The sequence below is a fragment of the Cheilinus undulatus genome, linkage group 11 (genome assembly GCF_018320785.1).
Source record: "Cheilinus undulatus linkage group 11, ASM1832078v1, whole genome shotgun sequence".
In the NCBI taxonomy this organism is placed as follows: Eukaryota; Metazoa; Chordata; class Actinopteri; order Labriformes; family Labridae; genus Cheilinus; species Cheilinus undulatus.
In genome coordinates, this window is record NC_054875.1 from 30425950 (window position 1) to 30444529 (window position 18580).

Consider the following 18580-nt stretch of genomic DNA (forward strand, 5'->3'; position numbering starts at 1 on the left):
CCAGCAGGTTTCAGCTGTTGTATGTTTTTCATTGTTGCCTCAGTCTAGACCTTTTACCCACCTACTCCATCAAGCAGAGGGGCTGGAAAAAATATTCACACCAGAATCACAAATAATAATTTCTACAATTTTGAATAAATTCAAAATGTCCAAAAGTCAATATTTTTAAGCATGCTTTATTTTAGTGCATTTTCAAAAGCAGGCAGTTTGAGCACAAACCTGGTGCCAGCATTTTCTTTTTGTATGTCTCCACCTTCAAACAGTGGGGTCTGTAGCTTGTAAGCTGCACTGTTAGCATTAGCAGAGCAGTCTGGGGCATCATTAGTAAAAAATGATCCTCCAATTCAGATTGATTCTTTCTATTTTAGATATCAATTTGTAGAGTCCAGAGATTGACCTTTAAATAGGTCAAGCCACAGCAGAGAACTCCAGATGGGGGATAAGAAGTGGTTTCTGCACAGAAGAAGACTTTTCGAATAAAATGTTATGTACTGTGTATGGCTGTACCAACTGTTTAACTGTTCTTAACTACCTTTTCTCCTGAAAAGTACTAACAAATTTAGGCAAAAACAATTTTAAAGCTCACAGCAGGCATGGTCTAAAAGCCTCCATCCAAGGCCTGGATGAGTGGCATCACACCTTTCTCATTTACGATCCATTCCAACACAGTCTTTCACAGTTTAGCACATAAAACCCCAATCTTGTCTGAATTACCTCAGCCGATGTCCACCCAGCCTTGCTTGTTGTGACAGGAAATCTGTCTCTTTTAAGAGATATGGATCGTTTGGCTCAGCTCAGTCGAGCTGTTGGCTCCCAAACAGCTCCTTATTTGGTACCAGTTTGGCTTTTAAATGCAAATTAGATAGCAACAAAAAAGGAGGAAAGAAAACTGGAACTCAGATGACAGCTAGCTACCATGGTTCACATTAAAAAGCTGTTTCGTAGAACAGGCTATTTCATGAATGGAACATCATTACTGCACCACCTACCCCACAAAGCTTATTCAATAAATAGCATGTCACCTTTTCCATAAAATGCATGTTAGTGAAAAACAAGGTTTTTTTTTTAGTGCTATCAAAATTTCGATAAATTTCGATTTGATTTGCTAATCACAGAGGTGAAAAATGCAATTAAAAAAGGAAGATTAGTCACACTCTACTGCCTTCATACAACTGGCTAAAATAGCTTTGTAACTTTAATTTAAACACGAAAAAATTCTCTTTGCTCTTAATTTTTAATAATCTTGTGGATAAAATCCACATTCTGTAGATCCTTGGTTGGCCTGATGGCCTGTCTGCTCCGAGGCTGTTAAAATTAGGTTCACTCAAACTACCTAAAATCATGATAAAACCCATATGAATGGTTCATACCAAGGTCTTTTGCTAATAACACTTGTGGTTTGGGCAGTTATGTTTAGCTTTAGACGATGAAAATAATTCAAATGTATGTGTATTTTTGACAGCATTATGTCACTTTTTTCAGGGTGGGTCCTGGGGGTGCACAGCTCTTCTTAGATATGTGAAGGGGGGGCGCTCAATGGAAAAAAGGTTGGGAACCACCGCTACAGATTAACACCATCCTAGATCAACAAGAAAGTGGACTATCTGTTCTTGGTTACCACTTTTCCTGTTTCAGAAGCTAGTAGAAGGTTTTGATGTTATCTGCTCTTTCAGATTTTTTGGTACTATTGTTATTTAATCTACCACTAATGCAATCTTTCTGAAATTATCAACATATGCAATTAAATAGCACTTAATTAATTGCAAACCCTTCAATTAACTAGATTATTTTTTTAATTGACTAACAGCACTATTTTTATGCTACAGAGGCGCCGCTAGCCTCTTAGCTCAGTTAAAGACACCTGAAGACTCATGTCTCCCTTCATCTGCCTAGATGAAGACGCTAGGAGGTCAACAGGAGTAATTTGTGATATTGATCACCTTCACACAGGTAAATCGGTTAACCTTCGTTAGAAATCACTTTTTTGTAAAGTGTTGGAATCGTACTCAATGTATGAAGAAATTTTCTGCAGCACAGAGATCCATTTGGAGCTTAAATGTGCTTATTCTTCTCTGTTCCCACTCATTCTTAACCCTGTTCTTCACTTCTAGACCCCATCTGACATTCTCATGTCAGAGGGACCATGTGACTGCAAACAACTTATACAGCCATGCTCCTTTTCCTATTGACTCTTTTTGTGCACCTTGGACTGATGGAGCTCGTATGCTACTTTAAGACCTGACTGCATGGGTGGCTGTGGCTCAGTAGCAGAGGTGTCAAGTAACTAAGAACAAATACTTCATTACCTTACTTAAGCAGAAATTTTGGGTATCTATACGTTACTGGAGTAATTATTTTTCAGCGGATTTTTTACTTCTACTCCTTACATTTTCACACAATTATCTGTACTTTCTACTCCTTACATTTTAAAAATAGCCTCATTACTCCTATTTCATTTCAGCTTGTTTTCATTCCGGCTTGACATCATTCAAAAAAAAAAAAAAACACAAATAACAAACCCGAAAACCTATCCAGATAAATCGCACCATACGGATAGAGTGAATTTAATTGTGGTTGGATGAGAAGTATAAACATAATACCATTCTGACACCCTATTGGTTTGTATGTGATCCATTGCACCTTCGGACATGACATAAATCACGTCACACTCCAGCAAGGAAATAGCAGACGTATGTGGCCTAGTACGAAGATGTCCGTGGCAGAGACTCAAGAGAACTGGAGTGAAATGTCCCAACCAAGCACCAGTGAGGAGGTTGGTAGTGCACATACTGAATACTGTTCTTGAATGTATTTGCGTTGTACTAAAATGTGTTCATTTTCAATGGGCATAAATACAGCTGAAACAGGTGCATCCCGAATTTTTCAACATTAACATTTTAATATAACATTATAGTCATTATGGCCTTTAGAAAAATGTTTTTTTTGGGGGGAGGTGGGGTAGTGCACTATGGTAGAATGGAATGCAATGGAATGTATTGATAGACTAGAATGGAATGGAAAGTATAATGGAAGGGAATGGTGGAATGGAATGGAATGGTAGAATGGGATGGTAGAATGGAATGGTGGAATGGAATTGGCCCCTGTGGGGCAGCCTAAGCTTTTGTCCTTAATGGAATTTTTTCCCCTTTACATTTCTTTTACTTTTATACTTTAAGTAGTTTTGAAACCAGTACTTTTATACTTTTACTTGAATAAAAAGCTTGAGTTGATACTTCGACTTCTACAGAAGTCTTTTAAAACCCTAGTATCTATACTTCTACCTGAGAAATGAATGTGAATATTTTTGACACCTCTGCTCAGTAGGTAGAGTTGGTTGTCTTGCAATCAAATGTCGATGTGTCCTTGGGCGAGACAGTAATTTTTGCATAATATGTCCCCTTTAAAAGAGGATGTATGGCTGCATTTTTGGGTTTAAAACCCCAGATACTCTGGGTTGAAGTCACCATTCAACATGGTCACTTGTTAAACCGTAACACCTGCTTCTACAGCATTGCCAGCAGTGAAGGATTAAGCTTTATGATTCTTTCACTCACAAGTTTCTGATGAACACATGTCTTGATTAAGCTCACACATGTTATTCATGTAAAATTAATTTGCAGTTTAAGCACAAGGGAATGTTATATAAGTTTTCCTCCATGCTTTAGCATTATTATTATCAGCTGATAAAGAAAAACCTCCTTTGTTTGACATCATGACAAGGCTGGACAGTTTCTATGGTCATAAATCATTCGATCCAGTAAATGCTTCGAGGAAACTATAACCACCAACCAGTGAAACTGTGGTGGGACTATTGGTAAACAACAACTATAGCGACTGTCCATGTTAACATTAGCAGTGTTAACTGCATGTCTGAGAATTTTGCTTACCATGACTTATCATATTTTTGACCACATCTCTGGCAGATACTGATACTGTTGTTTGTATCTGATCAACTCTTCCTGTCAGTTTTTTTTTCTCAACCAAGAACTTAAACCTTGGAACAAACTGTCAAGCAAAAGCTTGGCATGATTACTGATTAATGTTGACTGAAAATTACATTAGATTGAGGCAGATCGAGTGATTGATGAGGGAAGAGTGTATCAGCCTCCTACACAGAAGTCAGTTAGAGTGGAGGCAATATCAGAAGATACAGACTGAGTAGACAGTTCCAGTATTTCCCACACATAGATGGTACTCGGGCAGGCCGCCCAGGTATATTCATGGCTGTCGAAGTATAACTGCCAAACTTTTTTTTCATCCAAACATGATCGCCATTAGGAGTGAGAAAGACAAAGAGAGACAAGTCCACTGAAGGGTCCTTCCTGTAAATATATCTCATATAAGACCTAAATTTCCTGTTGCTCTATTTGAATTATTTTCTGCAGCTGCTTGCTGACAGTGCTGTCTGCTTTTGTCTGCTTTCAAACCCTCCATCCACTGATCATTTAAGATGAGATTTGACATGTTGGTGTGGTATAATTTGACAACGACTCTGACCTCACCTTCTCTGAACTTGGAACTGACTGAATGGACCTGAATGTTTTCCCTGACATATAACAGCCTTTGATAAGAGGGGGTGTGTTTCATAGGTCCATCTGATAGACATTACTGCCCTCAGAGGGAGCTGACAAATCTCCCTCTTCACTATAACAGCAGTGAGGGTGAAAAAACATTGATTTTATTAAAGAAACATGGACACGCATCAGGATTCAAAGAAGCTCCGCTGTTAGAAACACTGTGAATAATGTATAAAGAAAAGGCTGATCTGACGCCTGAAATCTTGCCAGCCTGAAATGGTGCGACTTATTTAGCAACAGGATGCAAACATTGCTTCAGTCATTTGCTGTCGAAGCAGTAATAACACAGACCATGAACAATGGCACAACAAGCAAGAAAAGTGAAGGTTAACAGCTCCCACTGCTGGTTAACATTGTGAAAGCATGAGCAGCATCAGAGATGGCTGCCTTTTTATGAAGCTTGATTCATTTACAGTCCAAATCCAGCTTTGAGGTGCTAGTGGTTAGAATCTGTGGATGGGAATAAACTTGATCTCATTTGCACCTTTATGTGTAGCCATAATATTTCATCATAACTGATTTTATCTGAGATTCCAGAAAGCAATACAAAAATCAAAACTGTTGAGATTAACTTAATAAACAGCATTGTAAATTAGATTTTTAATCTTAATGAGTCTTTCCTGGTTACTGTGAATAATTTACACTCACTTTTATGTTAATCACAGTATTTTGGACTATGTTAGACATTTCCAGTGCTGTCCTTTTATTTATGCAAGCATTTTTTGAAGTGGCATCAGTACTGTGTAAATCCTACAACACTTGTTGTCTGAATGTGACTTAAATCGGTTTAGTACAACCAGTACAATTTGTTTTTAGCTCTTTGTGTAAACTGTGTGCTAAAATGAAGTTATAAATTGATTTCATTAAGTTCTTCTAACTTCTTCCTTTTAATTTGATCATACCTAAGGACTTGCATGGGAATTTCTGTGTATTGTCCAGTTTAATTCGTTTAAAATAACTGGTTACAACTTTATGGTCAGACTTTTATCATAAGATATGTAGCCCAGACTTCTGTCCCCTCAATCCACATTTGCACTGGCTGGATCAGAACAATCTCAACATTCTTCATCCAACACTTCACCACAGTGGCAGGCTCAGGAGGGGAAGGGGTAAAAATTATGAAAAGGACACCTACTGTGTGCAGTAGGGCACCATTATTCAAAAAGTTGACATTTATAGTTTAATTTTTGTTGGAGATCTTGGTTGTGATTTATTTTGATTATACCTATTACATTTCTGTAAAAACAGGCCACCAACTGATTTATGGGAGGATGTCAGTGAAAATGAACTTTATTCCAAAGAGATTATAGCATCTTATTGCATTTTCTACACTCTTAAATGTGGTTTTAGCCACAGAGAGGAGACCCAGCTCACTAGAGGACAACCCTGGAGGGAACTTTGTCACTGATATTCCACTGAAAATGCAGCATGGAGAGAAATGTATCATGTTTTGTAGATTTAAAAGGCAACCTTTGTACACTTTGTCATATATTGTCCACATAGAGGGCCCTTATGAGGAGACCTTATCGCCTTTTGCCTATTAAGAGGGAGCTTAAGAGCACATCTGTCCATTTTAGTCAAACTAGAGGGCACTTAAGAGGACAATTTGACATAGTTTGTCCACATAGAGGGCACCAAATCATGCACTTTGCCGAATTCCCAATGAGAAGGCACTAAAGGGGCACTTTGTTGTGTTTATTTTCTAAAGGGGCATACAAGTTTCACTTTTGCAGTAATTTCTTTCGACACTAGGGCACCAGAGGGGGCACTTGTCCCCCTGCCACCCCCCCGGAGTCCACCAGTGCTTCACCATTCTGGGGGCAACATGCTGCTTTTCTAAGTCTTCATAGTTTTAAACAAAAGTATGTGTGTCTAAACTTCAGTGTCTTGTTTTACAGTTTTTGTTCTTGGAAGAGAGTCTCCTTGTCCTCTCTGAGATGCACCACCAGGTAAAGGGTAACCCGATCTCTCCTCATTTCCACTGAACAATAATAAAGAAAGGGAAAAAGCCTTTTAAAACAGATCCTCCCTCAGGATGTATTTTTAAAATACTGGGCCTAGAGGACAGAAAGGTGAGAATTAGATAGTTTTTATTCCTATCACGTATTAATGAATTAAGAAGATAAAATGAAGCTATGACAGTTACATTCATTAGGGATTATGGAGCAAAAACAAAATATTGGTTTGTAATATTTGACACACAAAAATGATTTCAATGTTCTGCCTTGGTGATAGCATCAACTTGAATCCAAAAATATCTTTCATCTTGTCACAGGCTGCCAAACTTCCTACCCACACAGCTGATGACCAAACATCACTCAACCCAGTGCCAAATAAAAACAAAAACAAAAGAATCACTTGTCTTAGTTTTGCAGTGTTACAACTAATGCTATTTAAATAGTGTGCTTAGTAAAGGATTGAAGCTGCCACTGGAAAACACAACAAACTAAACAAGCATGGAAACACTTTAGTTAGCTTTAAGTGCAGTTCCAAAAACGTCATGAAAATGAGGATTGGACGGTAAGTGGACATGCACAGGCAGTTACCGCTTATGATCACTAAGTGGCAGCATCGAGTAACAATAACGTCACTCAACCAAGTACGTTATTGTTCTTTTCTTCCTGTTTACGCCACACATGGACAACCTGTAGATTTAAATAAATCGCTGCATTTTTATCTGTGCTTAGAATAAGTAAAAAAGCAGTAAGTAAGTGAGTAGATATGGCTGTAGTAAAATGTTTTCCTTCAGCACTGTAAAGTGTATATATTAGTATTGTTTACACTTTTAACTGGTCAGTTATATTAAATTTTATTGCACATTTAGCTGAATATGGAATGTATATGTGGTGGTCTGTGAACATCTTTAGTTTAAGATCTATAAACAAGTAGGTCAATGGATGTTTTTTGTTGTTGATAGATGTAATAGAGAGGTGGAACCAAGACTATTTTTTCCAATTTTTGCTTGAAAAATGACTGGATAAGTGATTTCTTGATCAACACTGGTCAGCTGATTTGGCATCCAATGGTAACATCCATGAAGCCAATCTGAATGAATCGGATGAATCTTGTCATCCTGGACACCAGCTGATGTTATTTTTGCCCTCCCAGCCTGATGATGTATAACCTTCAGTGTGAAATGTATGTGGGAGCGGGTGGTGTGCGATGTGCCATGTCCTGGTCACAGTGTTCCCTCCTCTCTACCGGTCACTCAGCAAGAGAGTTCCTGTGGGCAGAGTGAGAGCATCACACTCAGCCCACTCATTTGTCCTCTAAAATCCACAGTCATCTTCAAATGAACAAAAAAGCTCCAGTCAGGAAGTGGAGTTATGGCTTGTAGAGCAAGTTTTATTTATAAGAACCATCAAAAAGGCTCATTGTTATGTGCGAATGTAGCCATGACTGACAATTACAGAACCAAAGATGGAAGCATTCAGCTACAAATCTAAAAAATAAAATACTGGAGTAAAATAAAGTTTTGTAATACATAACCTGCTTGTGTGAGTTACAAAAACTCACGCTGGGTTTATTCTCTGTGGGTTTGATCGAATTTGAACAGTGTTTCCTCAGGACTATGCCTACTTTACACACCTGCAGGCAGTACATCTCAAGAGCTATTCACTTTGCTGAGAAAACCATGCACTATTTATAAGAAAGGAGCTGAATATAAGACTCTTTCTAATGACTAAGGTCACTGTAGGAACCATACTGGCACAGACAGTGATCCTATTTCATTGGTTTTAAAGGAGTAAATTATGGCCAAGCAGTAGAAAGAAAAATGGACTTAAACTGACATATTAAATCAACAGAAAAAAAATCATAATCACAGATCATCATTCTGTATCAGACTTATTTTGATAGCAACCAAATCAGACTCTTGGCCTGTGTTTCAAGTGTAATTGTTTGTTCTGCCTGAGGAGGGCAGCAAATCACCATTGGAGCTTCCTGAACAGAGTGGAGGGATTTAGGACTCATGTCTGTGCTTATCTCCTTACGGTGGTATAATTCCTGTTCAGCATGTGAATATCTTCTTGACATCAGAGCTCTTTCCATATACCTTTCACCTGTTTTGTCGTGAACTTTAATGCAGCCATCAGCTTGCTTAAATTGAAATACAGAATGTAGTGACTGGTGAGGTACTTTACTACAACACAATGATGTTTGTGTCTCTACAGAGTTGCGTTTACTTATATTTAACACCTGACTTTGATGGTATTTTACAAGGAAATTATTCTTCAATGTGTTGCAACTCCATGTTAGACCTAAAACAAGAGACAGGAGCAAGCAGCAACCTCCAGTGTTGAAAAATGAAGCCAATGCAGAAGTGCACTGAGGCTGATAGAGAAGCACTTTAAGTCTCATTCACACCTCATGTGAAAATTTTGACTTGGCCTGGCCCAAAAATGACTTTGGACGGAATAGTTCTAATATTTTAAGGTACATGCTGTACAAGGGGATAATTATTTAATAACTAATCTGTTTTTGGTTTAAAGGAGGATATGCAAAATCAGGGACAAGCCTGCATGACACCAAGCCAGAACACTGTAGCAGTTTGTTAGGAGGCTTAAAGGGATATTCTGCTGTTTTTGAAGTTTGGTCATATACTGTAAGGTACTCGGTAAAAGTAGTGGCACTAGCCTCATGTGATTTTACTGCACCACTCTCTGTATCATTCTCCATCTGGTGTTTCACAGATCAACTCCTCAAAGATAGATTGGAGAAACCAACACCAACTAGAAGAGTTGAATGGAAATTTGTCATCCAGGTAAGTTTATGACTGTCACTTTATTTGGCTGATGACTTGACAAGCTACAGTCAGCAACATGTGCTTTCATTATGAAAACAACGCGCCAGCTGTTGAAGAGTAAAACTGAGCTAAAATAACTAATTCTAGTTTAGTTGAAGTTGTCTCTGTTGAAACTGGCATGCCTGGACATCTGATCAGGAGATGAAGGCACACTGTGGTGGAAGAACACGTAGCCGAATGTTGCATTGCAAAATAGTGCCAAACAGATGTTTTCTGGGTCAAAGATGAAACGTCACAAAAATTTTTGATATAGTGCACATTAGAACCAACATTGTTTTTGGGCCCATTCTGACCAAAAACTTGCTTAACTATGCTGAGAAGCTGTCCCCATCTGTTACACTGTTTGACCTAGCTTCCTTCTTAAAGGGGCAATGCTCAGTAAAATTTCTGGAGGCTTTTTTCAGCCCTGCTTAGAACGAGCTGTTCCCGTGTCTGTAGCTTTAAATGTTAATAAGCTTCCGACTCCACCCCTGACCACACCCCTCTAAAGAAATGGATGTGGCTTAATGGATGTGACTCTCCTGATCCTCGAAGATCAGGAGAGGAAGGCAGAACTTTCTTAAAAATGGGGAGGGCCAATTGAACCTGAGGGCGGGGCTAACTCCCTCCATGACATCATGAGGGGAAAATCTGAGAACTGCTTGTTCCAGCACACAGTTTCTTAAAAGTAGAGAGGGGGGAGGGAATAGATTTTTTGGATTCTTGTGGGGATTGTGGACAGGCCAGGGGCATATATTTTTGTTAGAAAAGCCTGAAAAAGTGTATTTTGCATATTAGGTGACCTTTAAACTGTGGAGACTAGAAAACAAGAGGGGAAGGCGCACCTTGCATCTGAGCCAAAGTAGTGCATGTTAAATTAACCAATTTATCTGTGATCAATAAAATCAAACACTGCCATGGATAATTGGCCAAATGCTAAACCCCATTAATGGGCCTGGTCGGTAACTGGTAAACCTCAAATATAAACTTGAGGGTTTCATTAGAGAAATACCAGAATTTCACAGAGGATGCTTTCACATGGCTAAAACATTTCTTTGACCTTCACTGATTGGGGCTGTCTGTTAAACTTTAAATGGAAATTGTTTCCTTTTGTTTCCTCTGTCAGGGTTTTGCTTCTGATAATGTTTAATAAAAAACATGATTTTTTTTTTTTAGATATCAAGCATTCTGTATTCTTCATTTTCAGAAGAGTCAATTCTCCATCAGTCTTTATATCCTGGCATCTCTGTGCAGTGGCAATCACGCTCTTTTTTCAACCGTTACATTTACTTCATGTCTTTTCTCTTTACTTTACACCAGCTCAGGTGCTCTATCATCTCCTTTGACCTGCAAGACTTTACAGTATTTTCCCTCTCATGTACAAACTTATCTGTGTTTGAAATTAATTTAATTAAATAAACAGACTCATACTGGGTGTTGTGATTTTGTGAGTTAGTTGTTTTGTCACCCGTCAGTGTCATTTATTCTCCACCAGAGAGCAATGTTTACCCAGAAAACAGAAAATTCATCCTCCAGTTACAGATGGAGAGGAGAAAGTGGAACATAAGATACACCAGGAAAACATAAAAGTCTATGGACATGACGTGACATGCAGTATTAGAATCGGGCTAAAACAAAGGTCATTCAGTGTAACTGAAATTATTATAAAACACATTTTATCAATCACTTGTTAAACTCTTATAAAGGGGAATGCTCAAAACATATGGTTTTAGCATCTGAAATTAGAACATTTTATCATTTACTTATTTTCTTTAAGGTTTATTTTTTAGAAAGCAACCAGACCATGGGAGTTTTATGGTGTTTATAGTGAATGCTAGATGGCAAAACTCATCCCTAGATGAGCTTTTATGAGAGTAAAACTGAAATTAAAAGGACCAAAACATGACACGGCCTATACGTCATATACTATCAGTTTTATATGCTTGTGTAAAATAAGCACTCAGAAATGTCATATTCAGGTGTTGAAAACATAAAACAGGTGTAGTGTGGTTGCTTCACAACGGGCCAACAAAGAAAAATATGTTGAAAAAACTGCAAACAAATTGGTCATTAATGAAATAGAGCATTAGTTGTTGCTCTTTTTACTGACTTACTGACTTATCACAAAATGATCGTACATGTCTGCTGGATATTAACCACATCTGAAAGCATTACAACGATATTAATGCTTTTGTTTTTGTTCACAAATGACTTCTTAGCGTTTTATTACACACATTTTCACACGAAACAGTCTGCCTCAGGGAATTAAAGGCAACTGGTGTCTGTGATGGCCGAGACAAAGCTTGATTATCTCACTAATAAAACAAAAAACACATTGTCATAACTACTCCATAAAAGTGTCTGCCAAGTCCTAGCGGCAGTGCTGTATTTAATAACTATCCACTTCAAACACAGCAGTTTTACGTTGCTTTTAGCTAATTTGTTATATATCAATTGTCTTCTAATTTAAACATTAATAAATACTTCTGACTGCACAAACAGCTGCCAACATGCAAATGCTAGAACTTTGCAGTGAGTTGTCATACTTCATTTCACTGTGCTGACCTACATCCATAAACAAAGAGGTAAATACAAAAGATGGGATCATATCTTAAGACAGCAGTGCCCTGCAGAGTGAGAATGACCCTCTACGACATTAAATCCATTACAGGCCAGTGAGAGTAACACATCCATAAGCCCCAAATCTCTTTAATACGACACCCATTAGGAAAGTGCTGAGCTCTTTACCAACAGCTAAGATGGTCCAGCACTCAGCAACACCGCTGTCTCTGCTCTACATCCACTGTAGCACAGGAAATCAACTACTTACTGCAGGATGTACTTGAGGAAAATTTGTAAGAGATTTTTAATTTCAAGAATATTCTAAGGCTTGTGTTGCAGACCAGCATTACGTCATTTTAATTTGAGTTTATTTCAGTCTTTGCCCAACTGAACATTTGTATCTTTTAGAAATAATCATTAACAGAATGTGTGGTTATGCTGTGATCCCCTGAGTAATTACAATGTATTAGAATTTCTCTGTAAAACATCCAGCATGCATCTATGAGATGATAAAAAAAATTTATGCATGATACCTTTTTTTTTTTTTGGGGGCTGATAACCATAACCAATAATTGCCTACTCCTGATGGCTGATAACCGATAAGATAACTGATATATTTTTTCTAATTGTTGATTTTAGAAAGAAATTTACTTCATGCATGTATGCATATCTGGGGGGCCTTTTTAATATGTAGTAAGAAAATCATATTTATAACCAATTCTAACTGACATCACTTATGTTTACTTCAAAATGAGAACAGTTCTGACTTTCCTTCAGTTATTTTATTTTATCTTTTTACTTTAGCAAGAAAATTTGTGTGCCAATCTAGTACAACATAAACAAACACTGACTTAACTTGATTTTAAAGAATTTTCTTTTTCAGTTTTTCCATAGATTGAATTTAAATGTCTTGACAAACTGTCAAATCTGACATTTCAATCAACTAGTCAGCTAAATTATGTCCAAACAGAGATTTTCCCTATAAAAAATGGGTTATTTCTTAAAGAAGAGTGCATTCCTCAATTAAAAATGAATGAATAAAAAAGCCTGATGCAAATTAGTTTGCAGATAAAACAAACCAATGATAACACGCTGTCATGCTTAATATATGGAGAGGTTTGGGAGACAGCTGTTATTTTTACCAAACAAGTCAAGACTGAAAGAGATGTTTTTCATTAGTCATATCAAAAACATCAAGTGCACCTTTATTACAAAATAATGCATAAAAATGTAATAATACAAATGCTGTTACTACTGTTGTCGATCAGACTTACTGTGCGTAGAAACCACATCAAACAGAGCAGGGAGGGATACATCTAAGAAGTAATGGCAGATCGAGAAACTGGGACTGATCCTGTTATTGATAGTTTTACTTTTTGTTTTTTTCTGACAAACTTTCATTAATATTGAGTGATCAAATTTATGAATAATTGGGTGCACTTTTGGTAACTTAACTAGTTAATACAACACATTACACTGAGTTTCTTAAATTATGTAAGGTATATATATATATGAGGGGGCATAAAGGTTTGGGTTGAGCCAACATTTTCCAGTGGCTCAGCTTTAATAGCTGGTGCAGCCCTAGCAGCTGAGCCAACTGAAATATAGATTTCTATTGGGAATGTTTTCTGCCAACTCAACATTTCAAACCATGAGCATGTTATGTCAACTAAATGGCAACATGAAGCATAATTTTACACTGGGCCTCTGTTTTTACTGCGTAGTCTTCGACTGCTGATGCTAATGTTTGCAAATAATGTCATATATTGTAAGGATGACGCCTCTTATGTGAGTTATTAGATCTGTTGTGCCAAAACTCAAGGACAACTTTCCTCTCTTCAAGGTCTTTGCAGAGTATATTTTACAAAAGCATGCATGTTATCCTCCTCAGAAACACGGACAAACTTTATTACAGGTGGATTTTATTGGTTCATATTTTCCTATTGGAATAATGAAACAATGTGAATTTGCAACATTGGGTAATATTTGATCTGTCCTGATTTGTTATCTTACGTACCCTAATTTCACTGTTCTAAGGCAGTGGTTCTCACCTGGTCCTGCCTCAGGACCCACCAGTCTGTCATACGACATGCAGGGTTTCTTTTGTTTGGTTAATTGAATATGTTGCAGTTTGGAGCATGATTGGACCAAAACACCTGATATTAAAAAAGTAAACGGACAAAGCTTACAAATTTATACCCTCTTTCTCCATCATGTGTCAGTTGTTGCCAGTTTTCCAAAGAACTTGTGAAACTACTTCATTATCATGGGAAAAGTAGCCATTTATTGCAAGAAGAGGAGATAAATTAGTTGAAATATTGATCAAACATTTAAATTTACCCAATGTCACAGTGGAACAGGGTAAAATAAAAGGTATGGATGCATGTCGGTAAAGGACTTCAGGACTTTCACCACCATTTATTTTTTTCAGACTCCCACTAAAAACTGCTCTGTGACCCACTTTTGGGTCCCGACCCACCAGTTGAGAACCACTGAGCCATAATGACAAAATGAAATAAAAATATATTATTTAGACTTGCTTGGGCATTTTGTGGGTGATTTTTTTCTTGACATTCAGCCAAAACCTAAATATTAATATTTGCATTCTTAATTAGGCACTTAAGCATACTCTGCTTTTGCATGACAGGTGAACTTTTGTCCTGTATGACTGACTGATTTTCTATAATTATAATCAATCTGTGATTATTATGGTTCATTTGTTTTGGCTTGTAAGAGCAAATTTGATTTATAACAGAAAATGATTGTATAGGGGTACAGATGGCCTAGTGGTTATGCTGCGCCCCATGTAGGCAGGCAGCCTGGGTAAAGTCAAGCCTGTGGCTCTTTGATTGCATGTCATTTCCCATTCTCTCATCCCTTTTTCTGGCTCTATCCACTGCCATATCTCCCAAATAAAAAAGGCCAAAAATAAATCTTAAAAAAAAATTACTTTAAAGACTTATTTTTATGTATTTCAATCATGTATACAGACTTAGCTCTGTTTAGCTGAGGGACTCAGCATCTCCAAGCAGAAGAAAGAGAGACTTAAGAACCAGCCAAGGTCACCAGTACATCACTCTACACAGCTCAACATTTCTGCTTTAATTAATATCAATGAACAAATATTAGGGGCTAGTATCTCCTCCGCTGTCAAGGTTCCAAAAGAGTTGGGAGCGATGGGGCAAGAGCAAAAAATTATATAAAGAACAGCAAATTGTGCAAAGCAGCAACAGCATCTCAACTCTCAATCTCACACAGAAAATGATGATTAATTCACACAAGCCAGTCAGTGGTTATCATACTCTAAAATAAGCAGTTAGCTCCATGATAGGCCTGAGCAGGTGTAACCTTAATATCTTGATGAGTGGTCAGTTATGTTTGCAGTGATGGCTGGATTAGTTATTAACTCTGGCCTAAATCACTTTGTGCTGACGGATTTGGAAAGTGATAATCCAAGGTGTGCCTTTAAAAGCCAGCCTGGGTCCATTTGTTGCAAGGTCCCCTTACATCACTGTCCTCAACAGCCAGAAGAAACACCTCCGAAGGGCCGATCGCAACCACTAGCCGCAAACATGAACGGCACGGAGGGACCATTCTTTTATGTCCCTATGATAAATACTACTGGCATTGTCCGGAGCCCTTATGAATACCCGCAGTACTACCTAGTCAACCCAGCAGCCTATGCTGCCCTGGGTGCCTACATGTTCCTGCTCATTCTGCTGGGCTTCCCCATCAACTTCCTCACTCTGTATGTCACCCTGGAACACAAGAAGCTGCGAACCCCTCTAAACTACATCCTGCTGAACCTTGCTGTGGCCAATCTTTTCATGGTGTTCGGAGGATTCACCACAACCATGTACACCTCTATGCACGGCTACTTTGTCCTTGGACGCCTTGGCTGCAACCTGGAAGGATTCTTTGCTACTCTCGGAGGTGAGATCTCGCTCTGGTCTCTGGTTGTTCTGGCTATTGAAAGGTGGGTGGTTGTCTGCAAACCCATCAGCAACTTCCGCTTCGGGGAGAACCATGCAATCATGGGTTTGGCATTCACCTGGTTGATGGCCCTTGCTTGTGCTGTTCCTCCTCTGGTCGGCTGGTCCCGTTACATCCCTGAGGGCATGCAGTGCTCATGTGGAGTTGACTACTACACACGCGCAGAGGGTTTCAACAATGAGTCCTTTGTTATCTACATGTTCACCTGCCACTTCCTCATTCCTATGGCCGTTGTGTTCTTCTGCTATGGCCGCCTGCTCTGCGCTGTCAAGGAGGCAGCTGCTGCCCAGCAGGAGTCTGAGACCACCCAGAGGGCAGAGAGGGAAGTCACCAGAATGGTCGTTATCATGGTTATCGCTTTCCTGGTTTGTTGGTTGCCCTATGCCGGTGTGGCCTGGTGGATCTTCACACATCAAGGCGCTGATTTCGGACCAGTCTTCATGACCCTCCCGAGCTTCTTTGCCAAGAGTTCTTCCATCTACAACCCAATGATCTACATCTGCATGAACAAGCAGTTCCGCCACTGCATGATCACCACCTTGTGCTGTGGGAAAAACCCCTTCGAAGAAGAGGAGGGCGCATCTACCTCCAAGACCGAGGCCTCATCTGTCTCCTCAAGCTCTGTGTCCCCTGCATAAAAGGGCCATCAACACAGGCTCCATCATCCACTATCCAAGAAGAAGACTTCTGCTCCCTGGGGAAACGACTGAAGGCTTTTACAGAAATAACTTCCTTTTTGTATTTTTACCACCAAGCTGGTTCAACCTAAAGACAGTTTCAGGAAAGGTCAGCCTGTTACAGAGTTTTTTCTGTTTGTACAGAATATCCAACTTATATATCCTTTTATTTGTCTTTCCTGAGAGCAACAGGAAAGACATGTTAATCTTTAACAGTTGGATTCTTTATGATACTGGCTTATTTTTGAATGTAGAGGCATGTAATCAAGGCAACGTAAAATAAAACGCACTTTGCAAATGACACATCCTGTTTATGTTTTACTTACAACTTGGGTGGCAAAATGTTATGACTGTAGTATATTAAATCAAATGAATAAAGTTGAATGATCTATTCAGAATGCATGCATGTCTGGAGTCAGTTTCTACTTATTGCTATTACTGGAGTCACCACTGCTCCCGTGTATCAAAAGCTAAGAGCACAAACCCTGAAGTAGATACAGAAGCTTTAACAAGTGTCTGAAATCCCTCTGTAGAAGCATCTGCATGGCTACAGTAATCGCATTTCAATCACAGGTCACCTTGAATTTATAACTCAGCCAACCTGAGGGATTATAACATTATTCATGAGGGGTGAGTACACTCATGACACAACACCAACTTTATCTGATGATGAATATTAATCACATTAATTAAAGGTTAAGACAGAGAAAGACTTATTGGATAACACAAATTAGTCAGACCAAGAGACACCTTGAAGATAAGATTTCAGGAGAAACTGACACTTTTCCCTTATTTTTTTACTGCTCTCATATGACCAACACGTTTTATGCAAAACTTTAATCTGTTAAAGGGAGTATTTATTCCTCAAGATTCTACTTCTATAAGACACCATATTTAACATCTATACGATATATAAATTACATTGTTTTAAATGTTATCTTTCAAATAGGGCTTGTATTCTTCATTGAGAACTGATAAGTGAAAGCTATTTAAAGATCATAGTATGATGACAACAATTAGACTAAAAAAAGATGTAATAGGTGTCAGAAGCTGTGGTTGTAAACTTATGATGTTCATGTTTGTCTTTATATCTAAATACAGCTATAAATAGAGTGACATATTTTAACCCTTTATTAAAAACTGCACACTATTTATAAATTCTACATAAGTTGGTATGGTGTCAAGTGTTTTCATTGCTGTTATAATACTTCATATCAGACCACCTTTAGATAAACCATTGCCAGGTTCTCAACTGGTGGGCCGGAGGTGGTTATAACTGTACAATTTAAGAGATTCTGGTTCTGATGCTAGACCAGTTGGGAACCACTGTGAGAAATGATTTATTACCATCCATCCATCCATTTTCTATACCACTTATCCCGTTCAGGGTCGCGGGGGGCTGGAGCCTATCCCAGCTTTCACTGGGCGAGGGGCGGGGTACACCCTGGACTGGTCGCCAGTCAGGCGCAGGGCTGACATCCTGGCACACTCACATTCAAACCTACAGCCAATTTTAGAGTCACCAGTTGACCTAATGAGCATGTTTTTGGTGGTGGGAGGAAGCCGGAGTACCTGGAGAGAACCCACGCATGCACAGGGAGAACATGCAAACTCTGCACAGAAAGGCCCTGACCGGGAAGCGAACCGGGGACCTTTTTGCTATGAGTTAACAGCGCTAACCCCTGCACCACCGGGCAGCCCATGATTTATTACATTTTCTTATTTTACTAATTATTGCTTAATACTAGTGTTGAAGAATTTTTGACTCAAAACTGCCTTAAAACACTCTAAAAGCTAAACCTGAAGTGTTGTTTAGAAATAAAATCCGATATCCTGAGGGGTTCCTGAAAAACTGCACTGAATTTCCATGTTTACTAAAATCTGCCTCAGATACAGATAGAAACATGAATAAAACAAGACTAGGTATCTGGATGAACACAACTATCTGGGATGCCTGTTGAAATGCTGGACTGGGGAGAGGAGTAGCT

The 18580-nt window shown here is 38.6% G+C and overlaps 1 protein-coding gene across 1 annotated transcript; it reads left to right on the top strand.

The window, feature by feature from the left end:
• Positions 1 to 15494: 15494 nt before the first annotated feature.
• Positions 15495 to 16553, top strand: LOC121517576 (rhodopsin). Its single transcript, XM_041799457.1, has one exon. It carries the CDS (start codon positions 15495 to 15497, stop codon positions 16551 to 16553), a length of 1059 nt encoding a protein of 352 aa, XP_041655391.1.
• Positions 16554 to 18580: the final 2027 nt, after the last annotated feature.

Bases quoted from the DNA above. Each gene is read 5' to 3' on its own strand.
- LOC121517576 (XM_041799457.1), top strand. From the start codon at position 15,495: ATGAACGGCACGGAGGGACCATTCTTTTATGTCCCTATGATAAATACT.